At 44.6% G+C, this 17,153-nt stretch overlaps 1 protein-coding gene across 1 annotated transcript in view; it reads left to right on the forward strand.

Moving 5' to 3' along the window:
- Positions 1–1,921: 1,921 nt before the first annotated feature.
- LOC105278246 (probable G-protein coupled receptor Mth-like 1) overlaps positions 1,922–17,153 on the forward strand; it is a 132,262-nt gene continuing 117,030 nt past the window's right edge. The window contains exons 1-3 of the mRNA XM_011337208.3: positions 1,922–2,770; positions 3,766–4,038; positions 7,421–7,656. Of these exons, the coding sequence (XP_011335510.1) occupies positions 2,253–2,770; positions 3,766–4,038; positions 7,421–7,656 (1,027 nt within the window). The 5' untranslated portion in view covers positions 1,922–2,252. The remainder of the gene's footprint in view (positions 2,771–3,765; positions 4,039–7,420; positions 7,657–17,153) is intronic.

Genomic DNA, 17,153 nt, shown 5'->3' on the forward strand with positions numbered 1-17,153 from the left:
GACGACCGTAGCGGGGACACAAATTTCCAATTTGCCCTGTCGCGAGATAGCGAAAAAGTTTAATTGCCGAGGTCCCGCCGATGCTGTTCGCGCAGAACTTTTTAAAGCATTTCCAGTCGACTTGGACGACCACTTTGCTGGTGGTCTCGCGAGGAAACTTGGACAAAAAATTATGGTATTCGTATGAACGGCGGAAGGATATTGTTCGCAAAACGTTTTATTCTCGCGGATGAAGATAATGTACAAGTTTTTACTCGAATAAAAATTTACTTGTTTTTTCGTGACAAATAAATATCTAGTCCAAGATATTTTCAGAAACCAACAGTGACAATACTAAATAAATAAATAAATAAACAATATCAAATAATATATAATGTATATAAAGACATTTTATTGGAGCAACAAATTACATGGAATTTCACAGTAATTACATTTGATTCTGACGCATCCCATCTCTTGAACAATCTATGACCTCACTCGTCCAACGCAGGCACAAATTACGTCCAACGAGCGGTGCACAGCAGACAGTATATTTCCCACGTGAGAAGACGTTACATCAAGCGTGCTCGTAGCGTGCGTGTTTTACGGAGCTGATCTTAGTTACTGTTACCTTGATTCTTCTGATCATTATCGCCGCCGACCTCGGCACGATTGAGAAGTTATCTGCTCGTTTCGCCGAAGCGGCAGATCGTACCGGATGAGCTGATCCAGGAAGTTCCATCGCGAATGTACGGCCTGGACGCGCCTCTCGATACTGGATCGTTTGCTATGCGGAATGACGTTCGCTCCTTCGATACTGGCGCACGCGAGCAAGGACATGCTTGTATATTTTCCCATGGATTCCACCCAAGATGCTTCTCAGAAACATCTCGCAGAATCTCCGCGCTTAGTCATACCGTAGTGCATATTTCAGGTCGCATCGATTCGCTTGCTGTGCACTGTATATTTTCCGCCGATATTTTCGCTGGGACGCCTCGCGCGAGGTACTTCCACATGTAGATCGTAAAGATCTTTTTCTTCTTTTTTTCTGGTTCCTTGGATATGTCAGGAGCGATATTCGCGCGTCCATTAGTACGTCGTATTCGATGAACTTGTTGCCCACGGCGGAAGCGAACGTCAGATTGAACAAATAATTTCGCATGCATCGCAGAGATTTAGAAGCGTGCGTTGGTTCAATTCACATAAATAACGTATTCATGTTTTAGTCGACTTTTGCTCGTGTGATTTATTTCGATCATGTAATGTTGAGAATTGATTGCCAAGTGCAATATACTAAAATTTATTAAAATCATATATCATGTACATTAAAGTGGAATTTATTTCAGATAAATATTTCGTATTATTTCGCATTATTATGCGTTTAGACGTACAACGATGATAATAAATAATTATAATATTAATAAATAATGATAATAAATAAATACGTGCCCAAAATCTCTCTCTAGTACACGAGAATCTTCTTTAGCAGCAAATACCATCAAAATAAGTCACATATTTGTACTGCCGATCAATTTCATCCCATCTCGAATCGACAAATATCGGCGATAAATAAATTTATATTACATACCGAAAATTTTCGAGCACGACAGATTCTAAAATAAACTCAACGTCGTTGCACATCGCATTTGATCTGCGGTACATATGACTCGTCGGCAAACGGGACAACATCACGCACGTTACCGTTGCACTTCCTGCTGCAGTGGTGGGGGAGCGAAGGCACGTGGTTGCGAATTCACCCCCTCGTTGCACCCATGCGGCGCCCGCCGACGAAGGTCGCCGCGGAAGAAAGAAGAAAGCGCGCGCGGTGGTTGAATAAGGTCGAATAAGGGCGAGAGCGTGGCGCGCGGCTGCGCGCGCACGCTCGAGTCACGCTGCCGCCGGTGGGTCGAGTCGGGCCGCGTGGTCGGACGACTTCAGTAACTGCGAAGTCTCCGAGCGGGAGAGTCACGTCCGACGAGCGTCCGTTACGCACCGGCTTTCTTCGACTTTCGACAGGCAGGAGACACCCCCGATTCTTGAATTCCCTGTCTTGATCGCGACTTCCGTCGCGTCGCGAGATGACATCGTGATCACATACACATCTACGTGCGCGCGTACGAAATCGGTCACATTTGCCCGTCTTCATCGGTTTTTTTTTCTGAACGCGTTCGATTGACGAGAGTTGGCGTGAGACTGTCATCAGTTTTAGGTTTGTCGTCCCTCGAGAAGACAAGAGTGAAGTTGCCAATCGCACTTACCGATCCCGCGCGATCATGGGGGCGTTGCTGCTCGGTTGGTGGATCGCGCTCGTCGCGGCGATCGCTATCGCGGAGCCCAACGACCTGATGAAGTCGCGGCTGACGATCCTGAAGTGCTGCCGATACGGCGAGGAGCTACGACGGATGGACGGCGACGCGAGCGGTTTACCGCGCTGCGAGCCCACATCGAGCGAGTGGAAACTGCTCGTCTACTCGCCGACGCAGAGGAGCTTCCACACAAAACTGCCCGCCGACTGGCACATCCTCGACGGTCGTCGGCCGGAATGCGACGACCGATCGGAGCTGATACATTTGCCCTACCGGAAGGCCAACCCCCTCGTTCTGCTCGACAACGGGAACGCGATCCTCGAGATCGGCAGGAATGACAGTTTTCCCGTGAGCCACTACTGTGCCGACTCGAACGCGTTGCTCGTGTGCGTGCAGAGGAAATCGGCGGGCAATCACGCCGCTGCGACCATGAGACCACGAGTGCGACGGTGCTGCGGTGAAAACGCCACTTTCCACGAACACGGGTAAGCCTCCGTTTTGCTCCGTCTCTCTCTCTGTTTTTCATGTAATAGTCTAAGCTATAACGTGGTCGGCGCCTCGGCGGTCCTCTACGTGACATACGCGTGCCATCTGACAGATCACGGATGTCCCTAAGGACAGTTGCACCAAGGTCGCGCTTAGAGGCAACTTCAGTTCGGTGAATCACGCTTCTTTACGAATCGTCGCACGAATCACGACTACGACTTAAAAAGTGGAACCACGCGAGCTTTGCTTTTCGCATTACTTCGCTTTGCGTCATCTTTCAGGTGGAATCTGGTATTCGGCTACCTGGAGTCTCGATTATTTCAGGATAAATCGAATTTCTTGGTTAGCAAAGCATATCGAAATATGTAATTATTAACAGGATATTCGAATAAATATTTGTTGTTACAGTTGTAAATACATAAATGCTAATAATCCAGTTATCGAACATATCGCGCAAAGTAGAACGACAAAATCGAAAATGCTGATATACACTGAGAAAAAAATGTAATTGATCCAACGAAATGTCTTGTCACGGAGTGCCAACAAAATATATACTTATTTCAACAAGTTATATATTGAATCAAATATATAATTGTTGGATTATAATTCTCATGTGTGTAATCCAAGAACTACATATTTGTTTCAATATATAACTTGTCGAAATAAGTATATATTTTGTTGGCACCCCGTGACAAGACATTTCGTTGGATCAATTACATTTTTTTCTCAGTGTAGATAAAACGAATGTTAGTTTCTCAACGTCATTGAGACGGATTAAAGAGCGACCTTTTAAACCGGCTTTGGAGCCTTTATTAAATATGAAACGTGACATTTCGATTGACGAATCATTTCGTCGTTGATCCTATACAGATTCCTGCCCCCATTCCTATAGAAATTAAAAAGAGGCACGATATTTTTATTAGTTACTTTCACATTCTCATTTCAATCTAACGGTCTAATCTAAAAAAAACGCACGAAAATGAAAATTTTGCAGGAACACTTGCGTGCACCTGAAGGAGAGCGCGGACGCACCGCCACTGCTGCCAAACGCGTCGTCCATCGTCGAGATCGTGGCGGGTTTCCCGACCTGCCCGAAATCAGACAACTTTACGATACTGGGAGATGCGAAGGATGCCGTGCTGCAGCCCGACGGCGGCCTGGAGATAAACGGAGTTGTTTTGCCCAGCGGCCAGTTCTGCGTGGAGAGGATCAAGGAACTCAATCAGGTGGCCAAGGTGTTCGCCTGCCCGGAGCACGCACCGCAAAGGTGAGGAAAAGTCGCAAAGTTACGAAGCGTCATCGTGGCGATACTGTGCAACCGTGCGATCTGTAAACGCAGATAAAGAACTGTAACTTCCGCTTATTAAGATAACATCGCGGAATGCACGGTAATCGCTGCGAATTTGCTGTGTTCGAGACGAAACTCGATAAGAAAAGATATTCAGACGAACAGAAGCACAAAGAAGCTTCCCATGATCGAAGAATTCTTATTGTGTGTCTTCTACCCTCTGTCCCCGATCATTTCGAAGATATGCTGCTTCCACGATAACGCTTCGATGACTATGTTTTGTTGCGTGCAATTATGCTACGACCCCAAGCAGCGCGTCCACACGTTCATTGCTTCTGGTGATGACTAATCGTCACTTGATTCAGCGATAAATCTAAACTACTCATAAGTTATAATATGTTATCTTGCGATCGATCTGCAAGATGTGTAAATCGATACAATTTTCATAAAACAGTGTCTTGGAAATTTTACTTGGCAAAATTAATATTTTACTAAGCTGATGGATGTTAATATTCTCCATACTTCCATCATGCTAATACATTCCAAAAACGTACAACACGCGCGTGTGCGCATCCACTTAGTAGCTCGCGGTTGGATCGATGTGCGTGTAAATCGCCAATAATTGTAAATCGATCATCGTCAATTACGCAAAGTCAATCTCGCGTTGATCTCCTGCTCGCGCGATCGTCGTTCATTTTTTTTCAAATGAAGAACAAAGTCTGGTTTCGCGGCCGGTTCCGCGACGGTCAAGTCGGCCGACCCACTTTAAAGCTCCGGGCACGATCGGACTTTTTGCTCCACCAAGTATCGTCTGCGTCGATCTGAATTTATCGCGCGGCTTAATTACGCGTTCGACGATAAACGAAAGGTAAACGACACCGTTCCGTCCTCTCCCCCCCCCCCTCCCCACGTCACTTCCGACGAGGGAAAAAGTCCGGCTCTCCTCACTTTCACTCCTCTCCTCGGAGTATTTCTAGGTCACGCGTGTCCGATCCCACGTCACTCGGATTCCTGTAAGCCGTTCTTCAATAACGCGGCCTTCCCGCGCACCGACGACGACGAGCAATTACATGCGTGCTCTCGCGCGTGCTGACAAGTGTCACATGAAGAAAACGGCACGCCTGCACGAAATTGTGGCGTCCCACTTTCCAGATTTTTCACCAAGTCGCCGAGAGACCTTGCTGCTCCCGAGGAGCTTGGAATTCCGACACGTTCAGAGAAAATCGTTTCCGGCGAGATTAATTGCGATAGATAGCGAAGATACCTCGCGCTCTCGTTACAGGAAAATCAAGGACATTCGTCTCGCCTCGATCACACGATCGATTTTATACTTTCCCGGACAGATTGAGACGTTGCGCGAGACATTAAGAGCAAAGCCGTGGAGTTAACACGCACCGTCGCGTAAAAGTCTACCAATAAAACGTCGAGACATCGTCGTCGAGAAGCAGAGATACGGGAAAACATCTTGATGCTGCACGACGTAATCCAACGTGCTGAACGTCAGTCGAGCCGGTATCCGTAGACGAGGCGTCGCAACGTAAGATGGAGTTAGATCTCATTTGCTGAGACACGCGCTTGTCTTGCCAAGGCTGTGAGGTGCGATGGATTGACGGGCGGACACCGCAGGACACTGTAGGAGCTGATAGGAAGACCCGAGAATTTCCGTTCGGCACAGAAGCAGCGTCACTGTAATGTCGCGTGTAATCTCGCGTGTACAGCGTGAATCCCGAGGTGCAGAGGCAGGATGTTACACCGTGCCACGTTATATACAACCAGCCGCCAGTGTATGTTTCGTAGATTTCGAAGGTTGTGCTGGCGCACGGCGACGTTCGCGCCGTCGCGTCGTTTGCGAAATTGCACGCGGGATTTATGGTAGTTTGTAAAAGTTTAATCGCCGGCTAGGTGTACAAAGTAACATCGGAAATGCGATTAACGCGGACATTTGCGCGCCGTGTGCGCGGGACCAATTTTGTATAGGAAGTTGCGCGCGTGTACACACGGCTGACCGGCTGATCGTTGACATTCGCGCAATTCCCGCTTGAAAAATTCACCCGCGAACAACTTCGAAGCGAACGCCAATCAACGGAACAATACACGGCCGGATGCTATGGATTTTCGCATCGGCAATGCGTCGCGGATGGAGTTGCTGAGTTATTGCCACTTTTCGCGAAACGAAATTTACGTATCATTTACATTTGGCAAGTATAATCGAGCGGATTGAGACATGAATTTTTACAGTCTCTCGCAAAAGAGCTTCAGTTCGCGGTACACGATTTATTCAACTCTGTTTTACATGACAATCCAAGTTTTATTGACCAAATGTTTATCGCATGTGTCTGTTTCACGGAGATCTCTACAAACATAAGTGACTCAGTTGTTTAAAAATTTAGAATACTTTCTCTCTGGACAACTCTTATATAATGTAACGGTAATATGATAGCTGCAATACGTCCACGTTGGTAAAAGATTCCAAAAATAGAAATCTGACCGACATAAAGTCGACGCGGCACATCGGAGATATCGTAAGATGCGATGAAAAATTGTTTTTCATGTATCTTTCAGAGTCTTAATTAAAAACGGACGTAACGATCGTCGATAACGCGGTATTATTTCCGTTATAAAGGATCGATCGAATATCTGGCCGACTGCCCAGACCGCTGGCAGCGAGCCAATCGGTCAATTGTCGATGTGACGCCGATAAAACTGCCCGAATTTAATTAATCCGCCCGTGCGAGGAATAACTAATAGCGCCATAATTCACCTTTCTCTTCTTTGTCTTCTTGCTTGTACATGATTGTTGATACTATCAGAACTTGTATGTGTTAAATATGCATATACCCTAATTTGTCTTTCTGCAATGGAAAGAAAACGTGATACAAGTTAGAGAATGCATCAGTTTAAGAAGAAAGATTTATTGCAAAATATATATCAACATACAATATTATTATTACTTTCCAGTATTACTATCGTTATAGTGTGTTAATTGGATTAAATAAATTATATGTTGTTCGTAATTCGTTGCTAATTGTCGCATACACCTGAATTACGTGTTTAATTTGGGTCTTCCGCCAGCACATGAATACGTATAATAAAACACGGTATCATAGTAACTCAAATTAAACGATCATTATTTCATGCACGTATTGATCCATCGAGCGATGCTCATCATGATGATACTACGCACGATCATGGCCGGCCCTGCTTTAATATGAAATAAAATTTTCGAAAATACAAAATACCAATAAAGTTTTATTCTTTTTGACATTGTTAGTCGGACAAATTTAGACAAAGAAGCGAACGTCGATCTCATAAGATTCGCCTGATCGGTATTCTGATATCCTAACTGGCTCGAAATTTACAGACCTATAGTGCAAGCGAAGGACATCAGGTTCACCTTGTACCCCGCGGGCTTTATCATTAGCGCCGTCTTCCTGGCTGCCACCCTTGCTACCGGTTGGCTGCTACCGGCCTCTCATCATGTGCTACACTGGCGTTGCCAGACTCATCATGTCGCCTGCCTGATGCTAGGCGATATTCTCATGGCCATCATTCAGCTCGCCGGGGACTCCCTGCACGGGATAAGCTGCAAGGCGGTCGGTGAGTACGCTTATTATTGCCTTGTTAATTTTTTCGCAATTCTGGCTTTCTTTCTTGCGTTCCTCGAGAAGGATCTGATGAAAGATCTGTGTAAGTCCGGATATCCTCAGAAAGCAACGAGTGCAGACGCACTGTTTACATTCCTTGGGTTCTTATTGAATAAAATCAAAGCTTTCTGTGCATCCTTTCAAGATAGAGTAAGTCCTGCAAAAAATACACGCACGGATTATTTGTTTATGAAACGTGTGCTATACTTATAGGTATGCATATTTTATGCGACTTATTTTGCGTATATTCTCAAAATATTCTCGACGTTTTTCGAAGTTCGTGTTGTTGTACGTAGATGCATTGTTTTTCCGTGTACGCTAAGCGCGAAAGTCTGAAATTGAAACTGTGCAATTGCTGGCTCGCGGGAGAATTCTATCTTTGCATATCGCGTTTCAATTCCATCCGGTTATCGTGAAACGGTTCGCGATCACCCAAAAGATAACGCGGGCGACCGGAACGCCCGTCGTTGGAATTCTCCACAATAAACCATATTTAATAGCCGCGTAAACGAAAAAAACTGGACAATTCGCTGTTTATCGGAGCGTGACGATCAGCCGGTACGCTCCTTTTATTAACGCTCATCGGTATGAATCGGAAGCGATGAGACTCGAATTAAATTGCGATTGAAAACCAATCGGATTCCTGCAATGGACGGCAGACATATTAAAAAGTAATGAAAAGAAAAATGATTTCGGTGATCTCGCGAGATTGAAGCCTCGAATATGAAAGGTCATCTACTTTTTACAATAACTTTATTCTATTACCTTATACAAGTTGCTCTTCCGATGAATTCATTGTGATTCATTGATCGATACCTATATAAAATGCAAAACAAATAATACGTAAAAATAAAGTAACACATTTTTCTGATTATTTATAATGTAATTATAAACAACAGTCCAATCGTAGATACACGTTTTTACAACAATCGATATTTTGTCGATGTAATTATAAGAGATAAACGCACCGCGTTTATCATCCACTTGTTGTTAGACACGCATTTCCTATGATTGAAAACCAATATTGAAATAAAGTAGATGATAGCTCGGAATCATCAGGCTTCCGACTTGCAAGAGAACGCATTGTCGATTATGCGCATGATGTCAGATGGTGTAACTAAATGCACAGATGGAATACGAATTCGGCGAACGATCTGGGCCGGCTTTATTTACCGACCCCGGTCCCGTCCCTCGTAACTCCGGGGGTAATTATTCGGATAATCGTAGTAATCCCTCGCAAAGCTCCGCTTCTCTCGGCTCGTTCTGATCGCGAGAATCGATTAGTGCGTATAGTCAGCGTGTGCTCGACTCCTCCGCGTTGTAATGGCGCGCAGCGGCTCTCATTTGCATGAAGAACCGATTACGCGGATTCCACCGGACACCCGGATGTTTTTCCTATCGTGATCTGTGTTTAACCGTTTGTTCTTACAAATTGACACGACCGACCGCGCAGCCGTAGCGCCGAGCACCATTGTCATCCGTATTCCACTTTCGTAATCACACGCAAGTGTCATCTTTAATTGAGAATTTATCTTTAAATTATTATTATTTAAATTATTCATTACTAATTATTCTATGGTTATCCTTAAATTAAGATATTTGAGAGGACTTTTGAAGTGAATCCATAAGAATTTCACGCTTGATATAAAAATATTTAACAAAAGCGCAGTTAGATTGTCCAGCGATTGTACGATTTTATTCTCGGTGTACGTAACCCGCTATAGTTTACATCAAACAGAAAGTTTTACAGCTTCCGCTGAGGTAATAGCGGTGACTAGAACCAGTTATGAGGTCATGGACCTTCGATCTACGAAAACCGAAGAAAGGAGAAAGTGGAACGTAACGATCGACTTGCGGACCCGCGATCTCTCTTCATTTTTCAATATTCTATACTAGATTTTCATCCTTTTCTCGGTTCGAAGGGACCATTACCACACGCGACGAAGACCACACGATCGAGAGCTCTCGCTAATATATTTAATCATATTCTCGTTAATTCTTAATGTCAGTAATTTTCGCTTTTCCTTAATTTTCGGATTTCGACGTTTCATGCGCGATCCAATAATCGACAGTATGACACATCGTGACGTCACTCATCCAAGAATTACTATAGCGTATAAAAATTAACTATATCGTCAGTTATACATTATAATCGTTAATTATAGGTTGTGTATAACGTATAAAAATTGTTTCATCAAACGTAAGACTGACTTTCTGCGATTCACGTTACCTTGATAAACATTCTCTTGATCGATGATTCGTCTGATCGGATTTCTTGCCAACTCGATGAAACAACTGTTTCCATGTTAAAATCGATCGCTATCGGCATGATAGCGTTTTTGTCGTTGCGTTCTTACAACCGTAATCTCTTCTCCTTTCTCTCTTTCTCTCTCTCTTCGATTCTTTGCGTTCTGATCCACACACACGCGTTGCGTATCGCATTACGGCTACGCGATGTAACAGTATTACGATGCGAAGTCGCATCGCGTTAAAGATAGGAATTCCAGCGCGCTATGTCCGCAACGACGACGACGACGACGACGGTAACGGTAACCGGATCTTTTTTTATTGCAAGACCACGTTCCTTCACGCGCTTATTGTTTCGCGGAAAGCACGCGAGAAACAGCGTTCAGCCGATGCGTCTGCGAGTAGATCGCTTCGGCGGCCTTCGACCGACAGAAAAATATCGGACGGAAACGCGGAATGCACCACGATGCAATTTTGAAGCATGCCAGATTCCGCGGCGCGATGAACGCGTGTTCGCTCGCACTGGTCGCGATGCGAATATGCGATAAATGCAAAATGTTTCGCGCGTTCAGTCGTGCATTCCTTCTCTATTTTTTTTTCATTCGTTCAGTATCGAAATAATCTGATCCGTTGTACTATTTAAATAATTCAGGATACCAAATTTCATTCGAGGGATGCAAACATTTCGCGCGCGCTCTTATGTAAATCACGCTTGATAATACGCGCGGCAATGATACATCATTTTGGAACGAGAGGCGACACGTAATGCGGGGTCTTTGATTCCCTATTAAATCCTTCACGTAATGTGTTTACAGCATTATGATCGCGATACTTTTCATCGATATCATAGCGCACTGATCCAGATTACCTACATCCTGCAATAATGCTAAATAATATTCCGCAATACAGCATTCATACGGCATTGAATACCGCACGCGGTGCTTGTTTCTGATCGTCGCACCGGACGTTTATGATTTTACATGGTTCGCATTGCGGATCGGACGCGACGCGGCCTTCGACAACGGACGTAATCGCGTGAGCATGTCGCGTCGCGATTCCTTTCTAATCGAATCCATGTGCGATCAGTCGTGTATTGCGTATCTGGTCCAACGCCCAAGAGGATCGCGCGTCATGGATTTTACTCTTGTTACATGGACGCTTCACGAAGCACGGGAGAGAGTCTCGGAGTTTCCTCTTGGAGTTCTCCCCTTCTTTTCCCCGCGACTTCTCTCGCGGTGCAAACGTCTCCTCGAAAAACATCAAGGATGGAAACCCTGACTTTGGCTTTGACCGAGAACTCTAATGCCGCTCAGACGTTGGGCGCCCATTTAAGGAGAAAACGGCGCAGCCGTGATGTCGTCTTGAATGGAGGACGAGAGAGTAAATCAAAGCCTCGTTGCCTTTTCGAGACGCTGTATACCGGCGCTGTTGCACGCCGATCTGAGGGACGGCACGTGAAAGAGGATTTTCATTTGATTGGCAGGAAATTCCCGTCTTTGGGAAATCCGCTATTCACGCAAGACCGTTTACGCGAAGTAATGTCGTCGCGTAGCGGCATCACCGTGCTGTTTCACGTTTCATCAAATCTTGAGAGAGGATATTTCAACAATTAAATAACATGCATTATGAAAATAATATTTCTTCTATATCTTATTTTCGTTCCGCAAAGCGTAGACATTTACGAGTCGCATCTCTATATTTTCCATTTCGCATCTTTTGATTCTTTAACATTCTCATATTTATGTATATTTTATTAATTATACATATACGTGTGCAAAACATCAAAACAAATACCTAGCAGACATTAGTCCTGCGTTAGTCGACTTTGGATATTTCTGGATGAATATTTCTGAATTAAGAGATTCTACTTCGAGATCGTCTCGATCTTTTTTGATCGCACTGACTCGTGCGACTCGAAGAATCTACTTGCTGCATTTTTTCGGAGGAAACTGTCTTCATAATCTCCCTGCGGTTGATACGGAGGAGAGAAATCGTCGCTCTGATATCTTGGAAATTAATGATGACAAAAACTAGCACGCGCTTTCAGCGTCACAAGAACTCACGAACTGTTATTCGTCAACGGAACGGCGGATCGTCGCCGTCGCTCGTTCCCTCGTTTCGAGAATCTTGTTTCGATCTCTCATCGAAGAGCAGATATTTTTGTCTGCCAGCTGCCCGAGTCGACAGATAGAACTTTCTTGCGGGATCCTACAGGATCTTAGTGCACATATGTGGGAAGAATTTACCCATAGGATTTCAAAATCTCGGATGTACAACATCCAGATACCTTCTGGTGTTCCTTGACCTGGTCTAACTTAACAAGCTGAACGAATGTTTGCTTTTGCCAAAACATAAGGAGAAGATATTTCTATATATCTGATACATGTGTGTAACATGTGTGTGTGTGGACTTCAAACTTGTGATTTTTATTTTTGTAAAAGCGTCTATTTACTGGATGTGATTAAAAAATCAAATGGATAAAGAAATAAATGCCTTAAAAGCTAAAATTATTAAAGTGGGAAATTTCAAAGTACCATATTTCGATCCTAATTAAGATTCTCTTCGCAATACATTTTGAATAAACATGGATTTCTCGTTCTTAATAAATAATCAGTTAACGTTGACTAAACTCAAACAGCTCTATGAATAATAAAGTTCCTTATTAATTTACCATCGCCTCCATACTCACACTGCACGCGGATTAAGTGAATTTATTTATGTGTCTGTAGCCGCAAGTGTTTAACTTTCAATCAGAAGGGATCTTAGACGTCCGAAACAGACGGCAAAGGAGGCCACAAGTCCTGACGATAGTTGCAGCTTTCGATAAGCCGCCGCCTCCGCCGCGGGCTCTGTACAGTATATTGTAACGTTCTGCACCAGGCCACCCATCAACAATGAACCCTTTATAACTATTTAACCATCACGCCTTGCACGAAAAATGCACACAGACGTGCACGGAACGAACGTGTACGAGCGCCGCGTAAATATAAGCGAATCATTGTTTCGTCTTTTCTCGAACGATTCAGTGCAAATGCACGTTGTCAGATGGAACAAATTTTAATTGGAAAATTAATTTTGCGATTAGGACTGTGTATAATGATGCTGTCGTAGGAGAGAGAAAAAGAGAAAGTGGAAATTTCATTGCTGATTTAGTGGTAGATTCGGAAAGAGGATTACTCTTATCAATCGGTGTGAGTAAGGCTAATGTTTATTCATGGAGGCGTACTCGTGGAACTAGATCTTCTGCTCTCTCGGAAAACTTTGAGCACCGGGAGAGGAGCGAATGCCCGGAGTCGCGTAATCTTTGCCCTACTTTATCTGAGACGGAGATATATCTCTCCTGTTTAATTCGTGAACACGCTGGAGGTAGACCGAACTAATGTCGGCCGTCAGATTCGCTGATGGAATTTACGATGACTGTTTCCGCTTCACTTATCGCGTAAATGGCGATAAAGCAACTCTTTATTTTTCATACAAACGATAAATAAGGTAGTTCATATTTTATCGGCGAAATTGAATCGTCCGCATATCCTTGAATATCAAAACGAGACTATCGAGGTATCTCCTTCTTCTGTGCAATCAGTCACGTCTATTGGGTTGTAACATATTATTCATTATTAAAAATGTTAAACAAACGAGTATATATGTTACAGCCGAATATATGTTACAACCCGACACATTAACCGCAGAAAATAATGTTCTTTCATCGCTTTGGGTACCTTTGTTAAACGAATCCACAGGCGGTCAGGCACTTTATTTACCGTGTAAACACGGTTTATCGTATCGAGGAGTCCTGCGGACGACGACGACGTGAAGTGACATAAGGACTCAACATGCACTTTCTCGTCAAACGTGCTCGGTTATAAATAGGAAGCGAATCGGCCGCGTAAAAAGTCAATGAGTGCGGCTCTTCGTCTCTTCGTGCGAGAGCACTCGCGCGCTCACTCGCTCGTCGCGCTTATGTGCGTATTTATGCGAACGCATACGCAAGCACGAGCGTGCATGCACTCACGCGCCGCTTCAATATGGCAAGTCGTGCTTTGGTTCCCGATATCCATATGCGGCTAATGGCAACGGCGGAGCCAGAATCTCTTTTTGCACGGTGGTCTGTATCGATAGCACACCCAGTGCATTCACCTCTCTCCACCAGCCGGTGGACCGTGTGTGTGTGTGTGTGTGTGTGTTGTGTGTGTTTCAGCGGAGATTTTTTCATTACTCGTCCTTACGCGTATCTCGCGAAATACGAAGCCATTTGGACCGCGAGTACTTGCCCGTCTCATTTTAGGAGTTTGAATTTTGTAAAAGGTTTTTCGTACACCATATCAAAGTGAGATACCCGAGTCTCTTGGGAGACACGCCAAAATTACGGTCGAAATTAAAGTCGAATGTTCTTTCGATATTTCTTGCAATTTGAAACGTTTTCCGGATGTTTTATATCGGGTAGCCTTGTACAGTTGTACAATCGCTGAAATAGTACATGTTTAATGTCGTTACTTCTATGTCATTAGCATTTTTATGTTCATCTTTTCATTATTTTATATATAATTGTATACGATTACTCTCATGTATACGGTATTAAAAGGGACATTGTTAGATGTTGTGTACATTGCTTTTAAATTTGTGGCATTAGTACACACGTGGTCGTTATATATAATAAAAGCATTAATTGTAAAATTTCCTCGGCCTTTACAACACGTTTAATGGTTAAATTGCACGGATTTAAGTTAATACTATCTTATCTTCGTAAGGGCTATTACAGTTACCGTTGTAATTTGATGCGCCGTTCTTGCGTGCATCTTTATGAATGCCCTTTTCGGAGTGCCTCGTAAAGCTCCCCCGTTTTTGCAGCGTCGTTCGCGAACTCGCACGACGCGACGCTGCGACCGTTTTGTCTGGGTCCGCGCAACAAATCGCGGCACGCCGTTTTTATTTGCAGAGGACGCGCGCACGGTGATTAAAGAGCGGCACGATAGTGGCAGGAAATAACCCCTTTGCAAAAAGAGAACGACTCCGCGAACGTTGTACGTACGTGGATGCAAAGTAATTACGTGAGAGACGCAATCTGGAACGCGTACGAGAACACACGCGCTTTTTATCGCGTTCCACGCGAGTTTTAGACATGAAACGATGGTCCGATTAAATCGGGAGGAAAAAGGAGAAAGAGACAGAAACGGGGAGCGCATCGATAAAATACGCAAATGATTCAAAGTGAAGAGGCACGGGGCAAAACGATTAACTTTTATGCATACATTAATTTCAATTTCGCCGAATATGAAAATCCACAAGCGTGAGGCCAAAGAGAAAGAGAGAGAGAGGATCGCCGCACAGGAGATGGAAACTTTTAATCGCTTAAACGCTGAGTTAAAGTCTGCGTTTGCAAAATGGGAAAGGAACGGGACGCTATAAGAAATTTTAAAAAATGCGTCAATTTCATCTTATTCATTTCTTTATTATTCGTAGCTTTATATTATCACGAGTTCAATAGTAGGTATCTATGCACATTTGCGTTCTCATTAAGTCGCGATTACGATTGCGTTCTGATCCGCCACCGTGACGTAATTGGTAGCAGTAAATCCGCACATCGCTGTATCTCGAGATGAACGGGCGGCCGCACATCGATCACATTTGCAGAACGACAAAGCTTGTAATCAGATTGTCGACGGGACATCGCGTCGAGACTTCATCGGGGCTTCAGCCCCGAGAAGGAAGGGGAGGTGGAGGATCCCCATGGCGCCATGGGACTCTATCAGGGTCTCCTCCCTTCGTTCGCCCGCCCGCTTCCTCTCGTCATCGCGCCTCATTTCTTTCGAGGACGACAAAATACGTCCCAGTCACGTAACCCTAAATTGCTCAATTATTTCCCAATCGCCGTTGCAACGGATCACGTTTGCAGTAGTCCCGGAAGCATCCGTATTGGCTCCAGGATCTGCGCCAGACATTACATCGGCCGTCTCCTTCTCGGATCGAGGAGCCCGCGGAGTTCCGGACCGGAAAATACACTGCGACTGCTTTTCCTCGGGACAATCTTGCTATCCGAGAGATATCACGTCGTGATCTTTGTCTGACAGGCATTCTCGTTGATCTCTTATTTATTTACCGGTTCTCGAGAATTAGAAAGAATGAATTCGTGCAGCAAGTGGGATATTTTTTATTTTAAATTTTGACATTTGCGTGAGATAAATAAATTCTTTTGACAAATTTAATGATCGAGTCACGTGCATCCTGATAATTTAAGTTGCAACAGCGATTGATACGCGATAGATCGTTTGTGTTTATAAATCTCAGTAAAAAGATACTGACTTTGTGCAAAGAAGCTGTGTGGACGCGTAATGTATAAAGGATTTCGAGAGAAGAAAAAAGGCGAATATCGAAGAAATGTAAAAAAATAATATAATCTCCGGATGCTCTTCGCGCGCTTTCAATCCGGCTTTCGTTTGCATCGCCAGCTCCGGCGAAAATTCGAGCTTTGTCTCGCGCGTATAAAAGCGAGCGGACAAGGGAACCGCGCCAGGCGCGATAAATAAAGCGGCCTCTTTCGAGCGATAACTCGCACGCAGGACGATTTACTTTTCCACGTGGGATACGTGAAATCGAAATGCGTGGCGCGACGGTCCTCTCGACAAAGAAGCGGAAAGGTTTTGGCCTGCCCATCAACAGATCGAAGAGCAGCTTTCCGCCATTGGCGAACGTTTCTTTGTACATTAACGTTTGTTTGCTTCTCCTCGAGCAATTTATTTGAACGTGACGCGGCCCGTAGCACCGGATCCGGAATCCGAGCATTAAACTGCGAACGCTCGACGAGGGAATTTTCCGGAACGCCTCGTCTAAGCAACGAGATCGTCGAGCAAGACATTACGCCGGGCGACGTAACTACATAGGACCGGTTTTTCACGGCACGTTACACCGAAATGGAAATAAATAACGAGAGGCAGCGGCTGCGGAGCGACGATTACCGCCGCAAGAGCTCGGGCAATCAGTTTTTCCGGGTTTTCCGGCCGCTGGAACATTGCCGCCCTGGCGGAAAGGCAAAGTATACACAGCGTCGCGCCTCCGCCGAAGGGAAGAATTATTTCTCTTCGTTCCATCGCTTCCTAATCTCGTTACGGAATGAAAAGAAAGCTCTCGTCGTCGTCGTCGTCGTCGCCGAGAAGTTCGGCCGGCGACCGGAATCACACCGACGAACAAACACGTGATCGCCATCTC

Source organism: Ooceraea biroi, chromosome 10 (assembly GCF_003672135.1).
Source record: "Ooceraea biroi isolate clonal line C1 chromosome 10, Obir_v5.4, whole genome shotgun sequence".
In the NCBI taxonomy this organism is placed as follows: domain Eukaryota; kingdom Metazoa; phylum Arthropoda; class Insecta; order Hymenoptera; family Formicidae; genus Ooceraea; species Ooceraea biroi.